This window comes from Phyllobates terribilis, unplaced genomic scaffold (genome assembly GCF_046119375.1).
Source record: "Phyllobates terribilis strain yellow unplaced genomic scaffold, ASM4611937v1 Scaffold_4__5_contigs__length_816908805, whole genome shotgun sequence".
NCBI lineage: Eukaryota > Metazoa > Chordata > Amphibia > Anura > Dendrobatidae > Phyllobates > Phyllobates terribilis.
In genome coordinates, this window is record NW_027362764.1 from 4,672,154 (window position 1) to 4,694,453 (window position 22,300).

The 22,300-nt window shown below is 49.2% G+C and overlaps 1 protein-coding gene across 1 annotated transcript in view; it reads left to right on the forward strand.

Annotated features, from left to right (window-relative positions):
- Positions 1 to 2,228: 2,228 nt before the first annotated feature.
- Positions 2,229 to 22,300, forward strand: part of CSPG5 (chondroitin sulfate proteoglycan 5) — a 173,715-nt gene continuing 153,643 nt past the window's right edge. The window contains exon 1 of the mRNA XM_073677084.1: positions 2,229 to 3,709. Coding sequence (XP_073533185.1) covers positions 2,319 to 3,709 — 1,391 coding nt within the window. The 5' untranslated portion in view covers positions 2,229 to 2,318. The remainder of the gene's footprint in view (positions 3,710 to 22,300) is intronic.

Below are 22,300 nucleotides of genomic sequence, written 5' to 3' on the forward strand. Positions count from 1 at the left end.
CTGTAGCTCTATATACAGCACAGTGAGTATCTGTAGCTCTATATACAGGCACAGTGAGTATCTGTAGCTCTATATACAGCACAGTGAGTATCTGTAGTCCTATATACAGGCACAGTGAGTATCTGTAGCCCTATATACAGCACAGTGAGTATCTGTAGCCCTATATACAGCACAGTGAGTATCTGTAGCCCTATATACAGCACAGTGAGTATCTGTAGCTCTATATACAGCACAGTGAGTATCTGTAGCTCTATATACAGCACAGTGAGTATCTGTAGCTCTATATACAGCACAGTGAGTATCTGTAGCCCTATATACAGCACAGTGAGTATCTGTAGCCCTATATACAGCACAGTGAGTATCTGTAGCCCTATATACAGCACAGTGAGTATCTGTAGCTCTATATACAGGCACAGTGAGTATCTGTAGCCCTATATACAGCACAGTGAGTATCTGTAGCTCTATATACAGGCACAGTGAGTATCTGTAGTCCTATATACAGCACAGTGAGTATCTGTAGCCCTATATACAGCACAGTGAGTATCTGTAGCCCTATATACAGCACAGTGAGTATCTGTAGCCCTATATACAGCACAGTGAGTATCTGTAGTCCTATATACAGGCACAGTGAGTATCTATAGTCCTATATACAGCACAGTGAGTATCTATAGTCCTATATACAGCACAGTGAGTATCTGTAGCTCTATATACAGCACAGTGAGTATCTGTAGCTCTATATACAGCACAGTGAGTATCTGTAGCTCTATATACAGCACAGTGAGTATCTGTAGCTCTATATACAGCACAGTCTGTAGCTCTATATACAGGCACAGTGAGTATCTGTAGCTCTATATACAGCACAGTGAGTATCTGTAGCTCTATATACAGCACAGTGAGTATCTGTAGCCCTATATACAGCACAGTGAGTATCTGTAGCCCTATATACAGGCACAGTGAGTATCTGTAGCCCTATATACAGGCACAGTGAGTATCTGTAGCCCTATATACAGGCACAGTGAGTATCTGTAGCCCTATATACAGCACAGTGAGTATCTGTAGCCCTATATACAGCACAGTGAGTATCTGTAGCTCTATATACAGGCCACTGACTGATTACAAGATTGTAGACACCTGTGATGATAATTAGTGGGCACAACTTGATTTAACATGTCCCTTTTGTCACATTATTTTCAGGGGTCCCATCATTTCTGTCCAGGCCGATTTCATGAGATTAATTTTTTTTAATTCTTTGGAAGCAGAAAAGCAATTTCTGACTTTCTTTTGTTCATTTTCATAGATTTATTATTACTTTTGTCAGATTCAACTTATTTCTGTGACCATTGTGGGTTTTTCTTTCATTAAACGAGGGGTACCAACAATTTTTAACCACGTGTGTACAATGACACACATAGATACATGGATACACACACCTACTTACTGTAGTGTTATATAGGGGGGCCTCGTAGCAGTGATGCCTTGTATGACCCTCACAGTGCCATTAATAAATTGGGTATATTCATTTCTGCACCGTCGGGCCCCTGGGGTGTTGGGCCCCACAACCAATAGAGATGTGCAGTTCAAGCGATAAGTGACTGATTAGTGGGGCTAAAACACTTGGACCCCAGACCATTACAACAACGGGGATCGTGAATCCCCCAATCAGATGGCACTGTGATTGTGCGTGTGTGGTGCCTCTCCACTCCAGTCTAGGGCATTGATGGATCTGGCTGACGTATCTCTATCAGTCCCATAGAGTATGAATAGAGAGGTAATATACAGAAGTAAGAACTGAGATTTATTGCAAAAAAATTGCAAAAAATTATTATTATTTTTTCTTTAGTACTGGAAATGTTCTGTTTTATTCAATTCTACGTATAAAATTTTTTTGCAATTTTTTTTTTATCCAAAAATGGCTGGATATCCCTATCTTTCTCAGAATGCTTCATTCCTGCCTTCAGAAAAAAAAACAACAAACAAACAGATTGCTGCCCCTTTAAGAAGAGCCGCATTCATTGTGTCTGATTATCATACAGGGGAATTCACATGACCTACATTTTAAAATATGGCTCAGGACTAACGACCCTGCTCATGGAGTAATTCCTTCCTCTGGGTGATGGGGTATCATGGATTGAGGGCACAGTAGATGACTCTCACCGATATAGCTCATTACCATTTTTTTTTACTTTTTTTTTCTCTTTTTTGCTTTTTATCACATTTCTCCAACATTAGATGGCAAAAATGGAAGCCTGAGCCTCAACGTGGAGGAGAAATTCTCTGAATCAGCTGCTGGAGTCCTTCATTCTCTTCTTCAGACTGGTATGTTAGATGTGCAGTCGGCTGCTCGGAGACTAAGATCTGGTGGAGAAAACTCATTCATAGACCTTAAATCCTCGAGAGAATCCAAAAAATCCCCAAAAAAGCCACCAGCTCCATCAAGTCAGAAGACTTCAGAGGGTCCTGCTGGCCAAGTCAAGGAGGTCTCCTCTACAGCAGGTCCGTTGGCTCACCGATCTGCTGAAGTGCAGGAGCAGAACGAGTCGCTGATTCATGAAGAAACCTTCAATGAGAAACCTCCGTCCCGGTCATTACTGTCTGAGGGTGACCTTGACAATGTGGAGCCGGTGACCAGCCTGGTGTGGCCTCTGGGACAAGCAACCATTGACTTGGACTTTAGAAAAAGTTTGGTCAAAGGACATCGACCATCTGCGACCGAAAGCCAAGAAGATTCTGGAAGTGGTCAAGTCACACGTTCTGGATCTGACTTCATGGACTTGGAAACTTCCACTTCGTCCCAGACATCAACGACCGGCAACATCACCCCCCTCGTCCTGTCTACGGAAAAAGCCATCAGCCCGGACTCTGCTGAGATTGATCATCTCCTTCAAGTCTCCAAAGAGATGGCCATTCAACCTCCATCTTTTTCAGGTTCTGATCCTCGTAGCCCCAACATGTCCAGTAAAGAGGTCACTTTCGAGGCTGGGAGATCTCAAGGATCTGGGACATCCAGGCAGTCATCCTCCCAGGGAGCCCAAGGTGGCACAGATAAGACTCTGCTCAATGAAAAATCGCAAGAAGAGTTTTCTCCTACTAGCATCCCCCATAATGAACATTTGAGACCCTCCGAGACCCCGTCTGACCAACTAGACATAGATTATAATGAACGCTCTGACATAGAGGACCACTGGCGACTTCCTCATTTTCCTGGCTCGCCCGCTGCTGGAGGTGACTCTACCAAGTCCAACCATGATAAACTTTCTCCATGGCACAAAGCGGTCCATTACGATGACTTCCCGCCTTTTGATGAGACATTCTTTTACCCCACGCCTTCCTTTTATGCAGATGGGTATGAAGAAGTGGGCATCGAGGATGACGATGAAGATGAAGATCTAGAGGAAGTGGATGACGACGATGAGATCACCGCGAGGGGAGTTGGGGACATCTCTAAGGTTGCAACCTTAACTCCAAAGATACAGACTCCGGTGGTCGATACAAAGCTGACTGGGAGACAAGATGTTTTCTACCACGGAGAGCTGTCACCCAAGTCCAGTCCTGACAGTAACCGACACCAAACCCAAGAAAACAGTACGGAGTGCCGGAGCGGCTACGTGAGACGCAACAACTCGTGCAAGTCCGTGTGTGACATCTACCCGACCTACTGCTACAATGGCGGCCAGTGCTACATCGTGGAGAACACCGGCGCCTTCTGCAGGTAACACGCTATTACTAATGTACTGTAATGTCAGCTGTAACTGTAATAAGACGTGACTGATATCAGCCGCTCCTCAGGTACGACTGCTGTGTGGTACTGTGCAGTGTATATATACAGGACAGGAGGAGTGGTACTGTGCAGTGTATATATACAGGACAGGAGGAGTGGTACTGTGCCGTGTATATATACAGGACAGGAGGAGTGGTACTGAGCAGTGTATATATACAGGACAGGAGGAGTGGTACTGTGCAGTGTATATATACAGCACAGGAGGAGTGGTACTGTGCAGTGTATATATACAGGACAGGAGGAGTGGTACTGTGCAGTGTATATATACAGGACAGGAGGAGTGGTACTGTGCAGTGTATATATACAGCACAGGAGGAGTGGTACTGAGCAGTGTATATATACAGGACAGGAGGAGTGGTACTGAGCAGTGTATATATACAGGACAGGAGGAGTGGTACTGTGCAGTGTATATATATAGGACAGGAGGAGTGGTACTGTGCAGTGTATATATACAGGACAGGAGGAGAGGTACTGTGCAGTGTATATATACAGGAGGAGTGGTGCTGTGCAGTGTATATATACAGGACAAGAGGAGTGGTACTGTGCAGTGTATATATACAGGACAGGAGGAGTGGTACTGTGCAGTGTATATATACAGGACAGGAGGAGTGGTACTGTGCAGTGTATATATACAGGACAGGAGGAGTGGTACTGTGCAGTGTATATATACAGGACAGGAGGAGTGGTACTGTGCAGTGTATATATACAGGACAGGAGGAGTGGTACTGTGCAGTGTATATATACAGGACAGGAGGAGTGGTACTGTGCAATGTATATATACAGGATAGGAGGAGTGGTACTGTGCAGTGTATATATACAGGACAGGAGGAGTGGTACTGTGCAGTGTATATATACAGGACAGGAGGAGTGGTACTGTGCAGTGTATATATACAGGACAGGAGGAGTGGTACTGTGCAGTGTATATATACAGGACAGGAGGAGTGGTGCTGTGCAGTGTATATATACAGGACAGGAGGAGTGGTGCTGTGCAGTATATATATACAGGACAGGAGGAGTGGTACTGTGCAGTATATATATACAGGACAGGAGGAGTGGTACTGTGCAGTATATGTATACAGGACAGGAGGAGAGGTACTGTGCAGTGTATATATACAGGACAGGAGGAGTGGTACTGTGCAGTGTATATATACAGGACAGGAGGAGTGGTACTGAGCAGTGTATATATACAGGACAGGAGGAGTGGTACTGTGCAGTGTATATATACAGGACAGGAGAAGTGGTACTGTGCAGTATATATACAGGACAGGAGGAGTGGTACTGTGCAGTATATATACAGGACAGGAGGAGTGGTACTGTACAGTGTATATATACAGGACAGGAGGAGTGGTACTGTGCAGTGTATATATACAGGACAGGAGGAGTGGTACTGTGCAGTGTATATATACAGGACTGGAGGAGTGGTACTGTGCAGTGTATATATACAGGACAGGAGGAGTGGTACTGTGCAGTGTATATATACAGGACAGGAGGAGTGGTACTGTGCAGTGTATATATACAGGACTGGAGGAGTGGTACTGTGCAGTGTATATATACAGGACAGGAGGAGTGGTACTGTGCAGTGTATATATACAGGACTGGAGGAGTGATACTGTGCAGTGTATATATACAGGACAGGAGGAGTGGTACTGTGCAGTGTATATATACAGGACAGGAGGAGTGGTACTGTGCAGTGTATATATACAGGACTGGAGGAGAGGTACTGTGCAGTGTATATATACAGGACAGGAGGAGTGGTACTGTGCAGTGTATATATACAGGACAGGAGGAGTGGTACTGTGCAGTATATATACAGGACAGGAGGAGTGGCACTGTACAGTGTATATATACAGGACAGGAGGAGTGGTACTGTGCAGTGTATATATACAGGACAGGAGGAGTGGTACTGTGCAGTGTATATATACAGGACAGGAGGAGTGGTACTGTGCAGTGTATATATACAGGACTGGAGGAGTGGTACTGTGCAGTGTATATATACAGGACAGGAGGAGTGGTACTGTGCAGTGTATATATACAGGACAGGAGGAGTGGTACTGTGCAGTGTATATATACAGGACTGGAGGAGTGGTACTGTGCAGTGTATATATACAGGAGAAGAGGAGTGGTACTGTGCAGTGTATATATACAGGACAGGAGGAGTGGTACTGTGCAGTGTATATATACAGGACAGGAGGAGTGGTACTGTGCAGTGTATATATACAGGAGAGGAGGAGTGGTACTGTGCAGTGTATATATACAGGACAGGAGGAGTGGTACTGTGCAGTGTATATATACAGGACATATATACACAGTATATCACAAAGGTGAGTACACCCCTGACATTTTCTTCTATCTTGTCATGGGACAGCACAGAAGATCAGACACATTGATACAATGTACAGTAGTCAGTGTGCAGCTTGTATAACAGTGTCAATTTATTGCCTTCTAAATAACTCACTGCCATTAATGTCTAAACTGCTGGCTACAAAAGTGAGTACACCCCTAAGTGGAAATGATCAAATTGTGTCTAATTAACCAGTTTCCCTCCCTGGTGTCATGTGACTCATTAGTGTTACAGGGTCTCAGGTGTGAATGGGGGGCAGGGTGTTATTTTCGGTGTTATATCTGGTGTTATGACTCTCACAGTCTCTAAGGCTGTGTGCCCACTATGCGTTTTTCAAGCGTTTTTGCCGCGGAATTTCCGTAGCGAAAACGCTTAAAAAGCGCTTGGTAATACGTGCCCCATGGTCCCCAATGATAATCCGCTTCTGCTGTGCACATGCTGCGGATTATCATTGCGGAAAAATATGCAGCACTACCAATTATTTTACAGACACGCAGCGTAATTGCCGCCATTGACTTGCATTGAAACGCTTAATATCCGCATAACTGCATCTGCACATGCGGATATCACACGGTTCAATGTGCGGATGGTACCCGGGTCTGGAGAAGGGGAGACTCTCATCAGGACCCGGGTACCATGGTATCTGTTAAAAAAAGAATTGAAAATAAAAAATAAAGATTATACTCCCCTTCCGATGTCCTCCCGGTGTTTTCTCCGCTCCGTCTGGTCTGCTGTATGGTTCGCGCTGAAAAAAAGACTTGCTGCTCCACATAAAGATGGCCGAGGCTATAAGAAGATCGCTGACACCCAGACACTGATCTGCAGCACGGAGCCAAGACCAGACCTCGGCGTAACGAGACTGGGTCCGCTCAGCGCAGGCCTCGCCATGGCCGACCACAGAAGGGAGTGCCCGTGCTCCGCGTCATATCCAGAGCGATGGACAAGGGGCGCGCTCAGCAAATTTGTGGGTGCTGGCTGGACTGGAAAATTCCAAAAAAGAAACTGAGGGTAATGGTGCTGGACCGGCCAAGAGCGTCTCCAGACATAAACCCTATGGAGCGTCTATGGGGTCTCCTCAAACAGAAGGAGAAACAGCCCCGTGATGTCGTCATGGAGGAGGGAAGAGGATTCCAGGGGACACCGGTGACGCTCTGGTGACCTCCATGCCCAAGTAAGGCAGAAAACAACCACAGAAAATATTCAATCTTTGGTTATTCTCACTTAGGGGTGTACTCACTTTTGTAGCCAGCAGTTTAGACATTAATGGCTGTGAGTTATTTAGAAGGCAATAAATTGACACTGTTATACAAGCTGCACACCGACTACTGTACATTGTATCAATGTGTCTGATCTTCTGTGCTGTCCCATGACAAGATAGAAGAAAATATTTACAAGAGTAAGGGGTGTACTCACTTGTGTAGCGGTGTATATATGCTATGATGTAATAGGAATAGTCAGGATATTAATTTCTCACATTCGCCAGATCTGATACATATTTGATTTGGTCAATAAAAGCCTAACAGTTTAACCAATCCACTCCTGACATACTCTGTGCTGCTGCTGAATCTGGATGTCTCTTTGTCGGTTGCATTGTGTAGAAGAACTTGCGGAGCCAAATACGTTTCCATCTTTCTCTGCTGAATTCCCTGCGGGAGATTTCTCTACTTCACATGGAAAGAATTTCTTCTGCTCTGACATCTCCTGGCAGCGGACGCCGGCTTTACACTCATGAACCTGACGATCGAAGGAAAACGGGAACATCTGGAGTGGAACTTACTACAAAGAGACACATACGATGGATAGGCGGCATTCTCAATGATGTCACCGCTGATCTCTAGTGATGGATAGGAGGCATTCTCAGTGATGTCACCGCTGATCTCTAGTGATGGATAGGAGGCATTCTCAGTGATGTCACCGCTGATCTCTGGTGATGGATAGGAGGCATTCTCAATGATGTCACCGCTGATCTCTAGTGATGGATAGGAGGCATTCTCAGTGATGTCACCGCTGATCTCTAGTGATGGATAGGAGGAATTCTCAGTGATGTCACCGCTGATCTCTAGTGATGGATAGGCGGCATTCTCAGTGATGTCACCGCTGATCTCTAGTGATGGATAGGAGGCATTCTCAGTGATGTCACCGCTGATCTCTAGTGATGGATAGGAGGCATTCTCAGTGATGTCACCGCTGATCTCTGGTGATGGATAGGCGGCATTCTCAGTGATGTCACCGCTGATCTCTGGTGATGGATAGGCGGCATTCTCAGTGATGTCACCACTGATCTCTGGTGATGGATAGGCGGCATTCTCAGTGATGTCACCGCTGATCTCTAGTGATGGATAGGAGGCATTCTCAGTGATGTCACCGCTGATCTCTGGTGATGGATAGGAGGCATTCTCAGTGATGTCACCGCTGATCTCTAGTGATGGATAGGCGGCATTCTCAGTGATGTCACCACTGATCTCTGGTGATGGATAGGCGGCATTCTCAGTGATGTCACCGCTGATCTCTAGTGATGGATAGGAGGCATTCTCAGTGATGTCACCGCTGATCTCTGGTGATGGATAGGCTGCATTCTCAGTGATGTCACCGCTGATCTCTGGTGATGGATAGGAGGCATTCTCAGTGATGTCACCGCTGATCTCTAGTGATGGATAGGAGGCATTCTCAGTGATGTCACCGCTGATCTCTGGTGATGGATAGGCGGCATTCTCAGTGATGTCACCGCTGATCTCTAGTGATGGATAGGCGGCATTCTCAGTGATGTCACCGCTGATCTCTGGTGATGGATAGGAGGCATTCTCAGTGATGTCACTGCTGATCTCTAGTGATGGATAGGAGGCATTCTCAGTGATGTCACCGCTGATCTCTGGTGATGGATAGGAGGCATTCTCAGTGATGTCACCGCTGATCTCTAGTGATGGATAGGCGGCATTCTCAGTGATGTCACCGCTGATCTCTAGTGATGGATAGGCGGCATTCTCAGTGATGTCACCGCTGATCTCTGGTGATGGATAGGCGGCATTCTCAGTGATGTCACCGCTGATCTCTGGTGATGGATAGGAGGCATTCTCAGTGATGTCACTGCTGATCTCTAGTGATGGATAGGAGGCATTCTCAGTGATGTCACCGCTGATCTCTGGTGATGGATAGACGGCATTCTCAGTGATGTCACCGCTGATCTCTAGTGATGGATAGGCGGCATTCTCAGTGATGTCACCGCTGATCTCTAGTGATGGATAGGCGGCATTCTCAGTGATGTCACCGCTGATCTCTGGTGATGGATAGGAGGCATTCTCAGTGATGTCACCGCTGATCTCTAGTGATGGATAGGAGGCATTCTCAGTGACGTCACCGCTGATCTCTGGTGATGGATAGGCGGCATTCTCAGTGACGTCACCGCTGATCTCTGGTGATGGATAGGAGGCATTCTCAGTGATGTCACCGCTGATCTCTGGTGATGGATAGGCGGCATTCTCAGTGATGTCACCTCTGATCTCTAGTGATGGATAGGAGGCATTCTCAGTGATGTCACCGCTGATCTCTGGTGATGGATAGGAGGCATTCTCAGTGATGTCACCTCTGATCTCTAGTGATGGATAGGAGGCATTCTCAGTGATGTCACCGCTGATCTCTGGTGATGGATAGGAGGCATTCTCAGTGATGTCACCGCTGATCTCTGGTGATGGATAGGAGGCATTCTCAGTGATGTCACCTCTGATCTCTGGTGATGGATAGGAGGCATTCTCAGTGATGTCACCTCTGATCTCTAGTGATGGATAGGTGGCATTCTCAGTGATGTCACCTCTGATCTCTGGTGATGGATAGGAGGCATTCTCAGTGATGTCACCGCTGATCTCTAGTGATGGATAGGAGGCATTCTCAGTGATGTCACCGCTGATCTCTGGTGATGGATAGGAGGCATTCTCAGTGATGTCACCGCTGATCTCTAGTGATGGATAGGCAGCAGTCTCAGTGATGTCACCGCTGATCTCTAGTGATGGATAGGAGGCATTCTCAGTGATGTCACCGCTGATCTCTGGTGATGGATAGGAGGCATTCTCAGTGATGTCACCTCTGATCTCTGGTGATGGATAGGAGGCATTCTCAGTGATGTCACCGCTGATCTCTGGTGATGGATAGGAGGCATTCTCAGTGATGTCACCTCTGATCTCTGGTGATGGATAGGAGGCATTCTCAGTGATGTCACCTCTGATCTCTAGTGATGGATAGGAGGCATTCTCAGTGATGTCACCGCTGATCTCTGGTGATGGATAGGCGGCATTCTCAGTGATGTCACCTCTGATCTCTGGTGATGGATAGGCGGCATTCTCAGTGATGTCACCTCTGATCTCTGGTGATGGATAGGCGGCATTCTCAGTGATGTCACCTCTGATCTCTGGTGATGGATAGGAGGCATTCTCAGTGATGTCACCGCTGATCTCTGGTAATGGATAGGCGGCATTCTCAGTGATGTCACCTCTGATCTCTGGTGATGGATAGGCGGCATTCTCAGTGATGTCACCTCTGATCTCTGGTGATGGATAGGAGGCATTCTCAGTGATGTCACCGCTGATCTCTGGTGATGGATAGGCGGCATTCTCAGTGATGTCACCGCTGATCTCTGGTGATGGATAGGAGGCATTCTCAGTGATGTCACCGCTGATCTCTAGTGATGGATAGGAGGCATTCTCAGTGATGTCACCGCTGATCTCTGGTAATGGATAGGCGGCATTCTCAGTGATGTCACCTCTGATCTCTGGTGATGGATAGGCGGCATTCTCAGTGATGTCACCTCTGATCTCTGGTGATGGATAGGAGGCATTCTCAGTGATGTCACCGCTGATCTCTGGTGATGGATAGGCGGCATTCTCAGTGATGTCACCGCTGATCTCTGGTGATGGATAGGAGGCATTCTCAGTGATGTCACCGCTGATCTCTGGTGATGGATAGGCGGCATTCTCAGTGATGTCACCGCTGATCTCTGGTGATGGATAGGAGGCATTCTCAGTGATGTCACCGCTGATCTCTGGTGATGGATAGGCGGCATTCTCAGTGATGTCACCGCTGATCTCTGGTGATGGATAGGCGGCATTCTCAGTGATGTCACTGCTGATCTCTGGTGATGGATAGGAGGCATTCTCAGTGATGTCACCGCTGATCTCTGGTGATGGATAGGCGGCATTCTCAGTGATGTCACCGCTGATCTCTGGTGATGGATAGGAGGCATTCTCAGTGATGTCACCGCTGATCTCTGGTGATGGATAGGCGGCATTCTCAGTGATGTCACCGCTGATCTCTGGTGATGGATAGGCGGCATTCTCAGTGATGTCACTGCTGATCTCTGGTGATGGATAGGAGGCATTCTCAGTGATGTCACCGCTGATCTCTGGTGATGGATAGGCGGCATTCTCAGTGATGTCACTGCTGATCTCTGGTGATGGATAGGCGGCATTCTCAGTGATGTCACCGCTGATCTCTGGTGATGGATAGGAGGCATTCTCAGTGATGTCACCGCTGATCTCTGGTGATGGATAGGCGGCATTCTCAGTGATGTCACCGCTGATCTCTGGTGATGGATAGGCGGCATTCTCAGTGATGTCACCGCTGATCTCTAGTGATGGATAGGCGGCATTCTCAGTGATATCACCGCTGATCTCTAGTGATGGATAGGCGGCATTCTCAGTGATGTCACCGCTGATCTCTAGTGATGGATAGGCGGCATTCTCAGTGATGTCACTGCTGATCTCTGGTGATGGATAGGAGGCATTTTCAGTGATGTCACCGCTGATCTCTGGTGATGGATAGGCGGCATTCTCAGTGATGTCACCGCTGATCTCTAGTGATGGATAGGAGGCATTCTCAGTGATGTCACCGCTGATCTCTGGTGATGGATAGGAGGCATTCTCAGTGATGTCACTGCTGATCTCTGGTGATGGATAGGCGGCATTCTCAGTGATGTCACCGCTGATCTCTGGTGATGGATAGGAGGCATTCTCAGTGATGTCACCTCTGATCTCTGGTGATGGATAGGCGGCATTCTCAGTGATGTCACCGCTGATCTCTGGTGATGGATAGGCGGCATTCTCAGTGATGTCACCGCTGATCTCTGGTGATGGATAGGCGGCATTATCAGTGATGTCTCCGCTGATCTCTGGTGATGGATAGGCGGCATTCTCAGTGATGTCACCGCTGATCTCTGGTGATGGATAGGCGGCATTCTCAGTGATGTCACCGCTGATCTCTAGTGATGGATAGGCGGCATTCTCAGTGATGTCACCGCTGATCTCTAGTGATGGATAGGCGGCATTCTCAGTGATGTCACCGCTGATCTCTGGTGATGGATAGGCGGCATTCTCAGTGACGTCACCGCTGATCTCTGGTGATGGATAGGAGGCATTCTCAGTGATGTCACCGCTGATCTCTAGTGGTGGATAGGCGGCATTCTCAGTGATGTCACCGCTGATCTCTGGTGATGGATAGGCGGCATTCTCAGTGATGTCACCGCTGATCTCTGGTGATGGGTGTCATTCTCTCAATCACTGTATATATTGGGGTCTGGCTCGGGCACAGATGACCCCGTGTATCTGCTGCTCTGTCGTCATGTGTTATATATTATATCTCCCGGATGTGCAGTCGGCGGAGACTTTCCGTGGTCACATTTGTTTTCTGGCTGCACGTTTTATCCTCCGTCCTCTGTCAGCGATTAGAAGCAGATTTCCTTCCGCCTCTCCTGTCACTTCTGAGCCGCGCAGTTTCTAAGATGTCAGATTGTGTCTCTCCACCAGCGCCAGGACCTCCTGGAGGTCCGCAGCTGCCCAACCGGCCAGCAGCCCCTTAGTCACAGCCCTACTGTCCTTACATACTCCACAGTCCCTACTGTCGTTACAGACCCCACAGTCCCTACTGTCCTTACAGACCCCACAGTCCCTACTGTCCTTACAGACCCCACAGTCCCTACTGTCCTTACAGACCCCACAGTCTCTACTGTCCTTACAGACCCCACAGTCTCTACTGTCCTTACAGACCCCACAGTCCCTACTGTCCTTACAGACCCCACAGTCTCTACTGTCCTTACAGACCCCACAGTCTCTACTGTCCTTACAGACCCCACAGTCTCTACTGTCCCTACGGACCCCACAGTCTCTACTGTCCCTACGGACCCCACAGTCCCTACTGTCCCTACGGACCCCACAGTCCCTACTGTCCCTACGGACCCCACAGTCCCTACTGTCCTTACGGACCCCACAGTCCCTACTGCCCTTACGGACCCCACAGTCCCTACTGCCCTTACGGACCCCACAGCCCCTACTGTCCTTACAGACCCCACAGTCTCTACTGTCCTTACAGACCCCACAGTCCCTACTGTCCTTACAGACCCCAAAGTCCCTACTGTCCTTACAGACCCCACAGTCCCTACTGTCCTTACAGACCCCACAGTCCCTACTGTCCTTACAGACCCCACAGTCCCTACTGTCCTTACAGACCCCACAGTCCCTACTGTCCTTACAGACCCCACAGCCCCTACAGTCCTTACTGTCCCTGTGCTGTGTTTTAATCCAGGTCATAAATTTCTATCAATTGACCCATCCAGTGCCCAGAGCAGTGACGCCGTACAATGGCCAGAACCACGGTGCCATGTAGTGCCCAGCGGAAAAGTGTTACACAGTGCTGAGACCGTTGTATGATACAGTGCCAAAATAGCGCCATACAATGGTCAGTACAATACTGCCATATAGCACCCAGATCAGTACAGTGCGAGCACACGGCCTCCCCCGCTGTACAGTGCAAGAGAAACTGCTGTGTTCACCTATCACTGAGTGCACTAGATGGAGAAGGTGTAGAGCACCGTGCCCCATAATAGTGCCATCCACAGTGCCCGTAATAGTGCCATCCACAGTGCCCATAATAGTGCCATCCACAGTGCCCATAATAGTGCCATCCACAGTGCCCATAATAGTGCCATCCACACTGCCCCATAATAGTGCCATCCATAGTGCCCATAATAGTGCCATCCACAGTGCCCCATAACAGTGCCATCCACAGTGCCCATAATAGTGCCATCCACAGTGCCCATAATAGTGTCATCCACAGTGCCCCATAACAGTGCCATCCATAGTGCCCATAATAGTGCCATCCACAGTGCCCATAATAGTGCCATCCACAGTGCCCATAAGTGTCATCCACACTGCCCCATAATAGTGCCATCCACAGTGCCCATAATAGTGCCATCCACAGTGCCCATAATAGTGCCATCCACAGTGCCCCATAACAGTGCCATCCACAGTGCCCCATAACAGTGCCATCCACAGTGCCCATAATAGTGCCATCCACAGTGCCCCATAATAGTGCCATCCACAGTGCCCATAATAGTGCCATCCACAGTGCCCCATAACAGTGCCATCCACAGTGCCCATAATAGTGTCATCCACAGTGCCCCATAACAGTGCCATCCACAGTGCCCATAATAGTGCCATCCACAGTGCCCATAATAGTGCCATCCACAGTGCCCCATAATAGTGCCATCCACAGTGCCCCATAATAGTGCCATCCACAGTGCCCAAAATAGTGCCATCCACAGTGCCCATAATAGTGTCATCCACAGTGCCCCATAGCAGTGCCATCCACAGTGCCCATAATAGTGTCATCCACACTGCCCCATAATACTGCCATCCATAGTGCCCATAATAGTGCCATCCACAGTGCCCATAATAGTGTCATCCACAGTGCCCATAATAGTGCCATCCACAGTGTCCCATAATAGTACCATCTACAGTGCCCATAATAGTGCCATCCACAGTGCCCATACTAGTGTCATCCACAGTGCCCCATAATAGTGTTATCCACAGTGCCCCATAATAGTGCCATCCACAGTGCCCCATAGTCGTGCCAGTCTCAGACCCTATAACCAGTACCAGACACAATGTTCTCCCCTGCGGTGCTTGACATTTTGAGCGGCATATACCCCATAAGTGTCAATGATAAATGTCTCCATCACCAGCCCAGGGCGTTTGAGGTCGGCCCCGCAGCCGGTGAGTCCTGGGGCCACTGACTCCTGTAGGACAGCCGGGCAGTGCGTATTCAGTGCCGCATCTCATCTCTGCCCGGTATAAGTACATGACTCCTCCTCATCCTCCTCTCATCCGGTCACTTCTCCGGTTATTTTTCATCCCCTGATTTTTGGTTGAAGCCTTTTCTCCCCGGTGATGACTCGGGGGTCGCTGTGGATGTTCTGACTACACGGGGGCCGCGCAATGAAAGGGGTCTCAGCGGCATTGTACCGAGACAGAGCGGCATTGTGGGGGTGACGCCTCGGAGGCAGCTAATCACCGCAGATTTCAGCTGACCCCCGAGCGCTCACCATCACCGCTGCCAACATACTAATCGCATTTGGCAGGATCCCGCCGCGCCAGCTCAGCCCTCCCCATGTAACAGGAGCGGCCACGAAACAGAGGGGGCAACCGAGCTCCGACTACAAGGGGCTTTGTGATGGAAACCACCACCCCTCCCCCATTATAGAAGAGTCACATCTGAATCACGGAAAAACAGGAAAGTTCCTGGAATAGAAAGCTGCATAGCGGCAATGGTGCAGGATGGTGGGAGGAATGAGGAATTCAACGTGTGGGAACTACTAATCCCAGCATGGACAGCACCATGAATATTAAAGGAGTTTTCCACGAACAAAAGTTAATTTGAATCAATAGATCTTGGAATGATAATAATTTCCACAATTGGATGTGTTTAAATAAAATGTTCCTGTGCTGAGATAATCTTATACATGCGCCCCTGCTGTGTACTGTGTAATGGCCGTGTCTGACCGTACAGGAACATGGTCTGATCATACCACATCTCCTGGACGGGGGAGGACACAGAAGAGCATACAGACAGGACAGCAGGGGAGGACGCAGGAGAGTATACAGACAGGACAGCAGGGAAGGACGCAGGAGAGTATACAGACAGGACAGCAGGGGAGGACGCAGGAGAGTATACAGACAGGACAGCAGGGGAGGACGCAGGAGAGTATACAGACAGGACAGCAGGGGAGGAGGCAGGAGAGTATACAGTCGGGACAGCAGGGGAGGAGGCAGGAGAGAATACAGACAGGACAGCAGGGGAGGAGGCAGGAGAGTATACAGACAGGACAGCAGGGGAGGAGGCAGGAGAGTATACAGACAGGACAGCAGGGGAGGAGGCAGGAGAGTATACAGACAGGACAGCAGGGGAGGAGGCAGGAGAGTATACAGACAGGACAGCAGGGGAGGAGGCAGGAGAGTATACAGACAGGACAGCAGGGGAGGAGGCAGGAGAGTATACAGACAGGACAGCAGGGGAGGAGGCAGGAGAGTATACAGACAGGACAGCAGGGGAGGACGCAGAAGAGTATACAGACAGGACAGCAGGGGAGGACGCAGGAGAGTATACAGACAGGACAGCAGGGGAGGACGCAGAAGAGTATACAGACAGGACAGCAGGGGAGGACGCAGGAGAGTATACAGACAGGACAGCAGGGGAGGACGCAGGAGAGTCTACAGACAGGACAGCAGGGGAGGACGCAGGAGAGTCTACAGACAGGACAGCAGGGGAGGACACAGAAGAGTATACAGACAGGACAGCAGGGGAGGACACAGAAGAGTATACAGACAGGACAGCAGGGGAGGACGCAGGACAGTATACAGACAGGACAGCAGGGGAGGACACAGAAGAGTATACAGACAGGACAGCAGGGGAGGACGCAGGAGAGTATACAGACAGGACAGCCGGGGAGGAAGCAGGAGAGTATACAGACAGGACAGCAGAGGAGGACGCAGGAGAGTATACAGACAGGACAGCAGGGGAGGACGCAGGAGAGTATACCAACAGGACAGCAGGGGAGGACGCAGGAGAGTATACAGACAGGACAGCAGGGGAGGACGCAGGAAAGTATACAGACAGGACAGCCGGGGAGGACGCAGGAAAGTATACAGACAGGACAGCCGGGGAGGACGTAGGAGAGTATACAGACAGGACAGCCGCGGAGGACGCAGGAGAGTATACAGACAGGACAGCAGGGGAGGACGTAGGAGAGTATACAGACAGGACAGCAGGGGAGGACGCAGGAGAGTATACAGACAGGACAGCAGGGGAGGACGCAGGAGAGTATACAGACAGGACAGCCGGGGAGGACGCAGGAGAGTATACAGACAGGACAGCAGGGGAGGACGTAGAAGAGTATACAGACAGGACAGCAGGGGAGGACGTAGAAGAGTATACAGACAGGACAGCAGGGGAGGATGCAGGAGAGTATACAGACAGGATAGCAGGGGAGGACGCAGGAGAGTATACAGACAGGACGGCCGGGGAGGACGCAGGAGAGTCTACAGACAGGACAGCAGGGGAGGACGCAGGAGAGTATACAGACAGGACAGCAGGGGAGGACGCAGGAGAGTATACCGACAGGACAGCAGGGGAGGACGCAGGAGAGTATACCGACAGGACAGCAGGGGAGGACGCAGGAGAGTATACAGACAGGACAGCAGGGGAGGACGCAGGAGAGTATACCAACAGGACAGCAGGGGAGGACGCAGGAGAGTATACAGACAGGACAGCAGGGGAGGACGCAGGAGAGTATACAGACAGGACAGCAGGGGAGGACGCAGGAGAGTATACAGACAGGACAGAAGGGGAGGACGCAGGAGAGTATACTGACAGGACGGCAGGGGAGGACGCAGGAGAGTATACAGACAGGACGGCAGGGGAGGACGCAGGAGAGTATACAGACAGGACAGCCGGGGAGGACGCAGGAGAGTATACAGACAGGACAGCAGGGGAGGACGCAGGAGAGTATACAGACAGGACAGCAGGGGAGGACGCAGGAGAGTATACCGACAGGACAGCAGGGGAGGACGCAGGAGAGTATACCGACAGGACAGCAGGGGATCACAGATGATTCTTTTTGTGAGCTAAAACATTGTTTAAAAACAGGAGGTGAAATGTTTTACCTCACAGAAAGAATCAGCTGTGACCCCCTGCTGTCCTGTCTGTATACTCTCCTGCGTCCTCCCCTGCTGTCCTGTCTGTATACTCTCCTGCGTCCTCCCCTGCTGTCCTGTCTGTATACTCTCCTGCGTCCTCCCCTGCTGTCCTGTCTGTATACTCTCCTGCGTCCTCCCCTGCTGTCCTGTCTGTATACTCTCCTGTGTCCTCCCCTGCTGTCCTGTCTGTATGCTCTTCTGTGTCCTCCCCCGTCCAGGAGCTGTGGTATGATCAGACCATGTTCCTGTACGGTCAGACACGGCCATTACACAGTACACAGCAGGGGAACATGTATAAGATTATCTCAGCACAGGAACATTTTATTTAAACACATCCAATTGTGGAAATTATTATTATTCCAAAATGTTTTAATTAAAATGTATAGAATAAACTTTTGTTTCTGGGAAAACCCTTTTTAAGGAGACAAAAGTGCTGTCACTATTAGTACTAACTGTAATGCACACGCCCGGGCTGAGCGGCGTGTGATTGTAGTGATTCCACTGGACCGTGCCGGAGAGTGAATGCCTGGAGGGGCGTAACTAGGTATTCACCCGATCCGACCAGGGTGCACGACGGCATACGACGCCAGTGCACCAAGGAGGAACCGAGCAGAGGGACCAGGTGCTACTCCAGGACAGACCCCGGACACGGCTGTTGACCCACACAGGGGAATACAGGAACAGGCTGGTAGGCTGGCACACAGACTGGTGGGTATAGGCAGGCACGACTGGTATGCAGGCGGGTATGCAGGCAGGGGGGTACAGGCAAGCACAGCTAGAGTGCAGACAGGGAGGCACTAGCAGGTAGGAACACAGGCGGGATAGGACCCAGTACACAATGGGACTCAGGAACAATACAGGCAGAGGGGTACAGGCAAGCACAGCTAGAGTGCAGACAGGGAGGCACTAGCAGGTAGGGACACTGGCGGGATAGAACCCAGTACACACTGGGACTCAGGAACAGAACCACAGATGTGGCGGACAAACACAGCAGAGTGAGGCCGCCCAGAGAGGTGAGCGAGAACAGGGCAGGACAAGGCCGCCTGGAGCGGTGAGCAAGAGTAGAGCAGGACAAGGCCGCCAGGAGCGGTGAACAAAGGATCAGAGCTGAGCGAGACTGCCGGAGCAGTGAGCAAGAGTAAAGCAGGACGAGGCCGCCTGGAGCGGTGAGCAAGAGTGGAGCGAGACTGCCGGAGCAGCGAGCAAAGGAGTCAGAGCGGAGCAAGGCTGCCGGAGCAGCGAGCAAAGGAGTCAGAGCGGAGCAAGGCTGCCGGAGCAGCGAGCAAAGGAGTCAGAGCAGGCTAGAACCGCCGGAGCGGTAAGCAAAGGAGTCAGAGCAGACTAGAACCGCCGGAGCGGTGAGCAAAGGAGTCAGAGCAGGCTAGAACCGCCGGAGCGGTGAGCAAAGGAGTCAGAGCAGGCAAGGCTGAGTAGGGGGGACAGGGCTCTGTTCACACGGAACAGACAGGAAGGGAAAGGCAGAGCCAGACACCCACAGGGTACTTGCAGTGAAGTAGCGAGTGGACCACAAACTCACAAACGGGAGTACAGAGACAACAAACAGGAGTTAGGTACAAGTTCAGACTCTGCAGAAAAAGGAAAGGAACGGACATAGAGAAAAGACAGATGAAAGATAGGAGAGAGTACAGACTGGAACTGAGTGTACGGACGAGACCGACACTGCAGCGGGACACAGGAGCGGGTCTGGGAATACGGCCCCCAGAGAGGCGGGACGAACAGGCAAGGAGCGTGTTCAGACAGGACAGACAAGATACAGGAGCAGGTCTGGGTAATCGGCCCCCAGAGAGGCGGGACGAACAGGCAAGGAGCGTGCTCAGACAGGACAGACAAGATACAGGAACGGATCTAGGTAATCGGCCCCTAGAAGGCGGGAGGAACAGGCTAGGAGCGTGTCCAGACAGGCCTGGAAATACAGCCTCCAGGAAAGGCAGCAGGCAAGAGTACACAGACAGGACTCAGTTCAGACACGGGAACTGATACCGCAAGGCAGGAGACAAAGACAGGACTCAGCTCAGACACGGGAACTGATACCGCAAGGCAGGAGACAAAGACAGGACTCAGCTCAGACACGGGAACTGATACCGCAAGGCAGGAGACAAAGACAGGACTCAGCTCAGACACGGGAACTGATACCGCAAGGCAGGAGACATAGACAGGACTCAGTTCAGACACGGGAACTGATACCGCAAGACAGGAGACAAAGAACGGGACCTGGCACCTTCAGAGTGAAAGCAGACACTGAATGAAACACTATGCTCAGGCAGGGATAGATGGGAGCAGCTGAGCTATATACCAGGTGACAGACAGCAATAGGCTGAGGACGCACAAGGGGTGTGACCCACAGCAGGTACAAAAAGCAGGAAGTGATCGGGCGCCGCCCTTAAGCAGCAGAAACAGACACAAACAGACAGCATGGAGGGAAGCCAGAGAGACACCCTGGACTGGAGATCAAGTGCGCGCTCTTGCACAGTGGGAGATGGACCACCATGCAAGGACGCCGCCAGCTATGTTACACTAACATGCATGTCACAGACACAGGGATGCGGAGATACTGCCCCCTATGTAGAAGAATATAACTACTATAATACTGCCCCTATGTACAAGAATATAACTACTATAATACTGCTCCTATGTACAAGAATATAACTACTATAATACTGCTCCTATGTACAAGAATATAACTACTATAATACTGCTCCTATGTACAAGAATATATCTACTATAATACTGCCCCTATGTAGAAGAATATAACTACTATAATACTGCCCCCTATGTACAAGAATATAACTACTATAATACTGCTCCCTATGTACAAGAATATAACTACTATAATACTGCTCCCTATGTAAAAGAATATAACTACTATAATACTGCTCCCTATGTAAAAGAATATAACTACTATATTACTGCTCCTATGTACAATAATATAACTACTATAATACTGCTCCCTATGTACAAGAATATAACTACTATAATACTGCCTCCCTATGTACAAGAATATAACTACTATAATACTGCTCCCTGTGTACAAGAATATAACTACTATAATACTGCCCCTATGTACAAGAATATAACTACTATAATACTGCCCCCTATGTACAATAATATACAGTTATATGAAAAAGTTTGGGCACCCCTATTAATCTTAAGCTTAATGTTTTATAAAAATTGGTGTTTTTGCAACAGCTATTTCAGTTTGATATATGTAATAACTGTTGGACACAGTAATGTTTCTGCCTTGAAATGAGGTTTATTGTACTAACAGAAAATGTGCAATCTGCATTCAAACAAAATTTGACAGGTGCATAAGTATGGGCAGCCTTATCATTTTCTTGTTTTAAATACTCATACCTACTTTTTACTGACTTACTAAAGCACTTTTTTTTGTTTTGTAACCTCATTGAGCTTTGAACTTCATAGCCCGGTGTATGCAATCATGAGAAAAGCTACTTAAAGTGACCACTTGCAAGTTGTTCTCCTGTTTGAATCTCCTCTGAAGAGTGGCATCATGGGCTCCTCAAAACAACTGTCAAATGATCTGAAAACAAAGATTATTCAACATAGTTGTTCAGGGGAAGGATACAAAAAGCTGTCTCAGAGATTTAACCTGTCAGTTTCCACTGTGAGGAACATAGTAAGGAAATGGAAGAACACAGGGACAGTTCTTGTTAAGGCCAGAAGTGGCAGGCCAAGAAAAACATCAGAAAGGCAGAGAAGAAGAATGGTGAGATCAGTCAAGGACAATCCTCAGACCACCTCCAGAGAGCTGCAGCATCAACTTGCTGCAGATGGTGTCACTGTGCATCGGTCAACTATACAACGCACTTTGCACAAGGAGAAGCTGTATGGGAGAGTGATGCGAGAGAAGCCGTTTCTGCAAGCACGCCACAAACAGAGTCGGCTGAGGTATGCAAAAGCACATTTGGAGAAGCCAATTTCTTTGTGGAAGAAGGTCCTGTGGACTGATGAAACCAAGATTGAGTTGTTTGGTCATACAAAAAGACGTTATGCATGGCGGCAAAAAAACACACCATTCCAAGAAAAACACTTGCTACCCACAGTAAAATTTGGTGGAGGTTCCATCATGCTTTGGGGCTGTGTGGCCAATGCCAGCACCGGGAATCTTGTTAAAGTTGAGGGACGCATGGA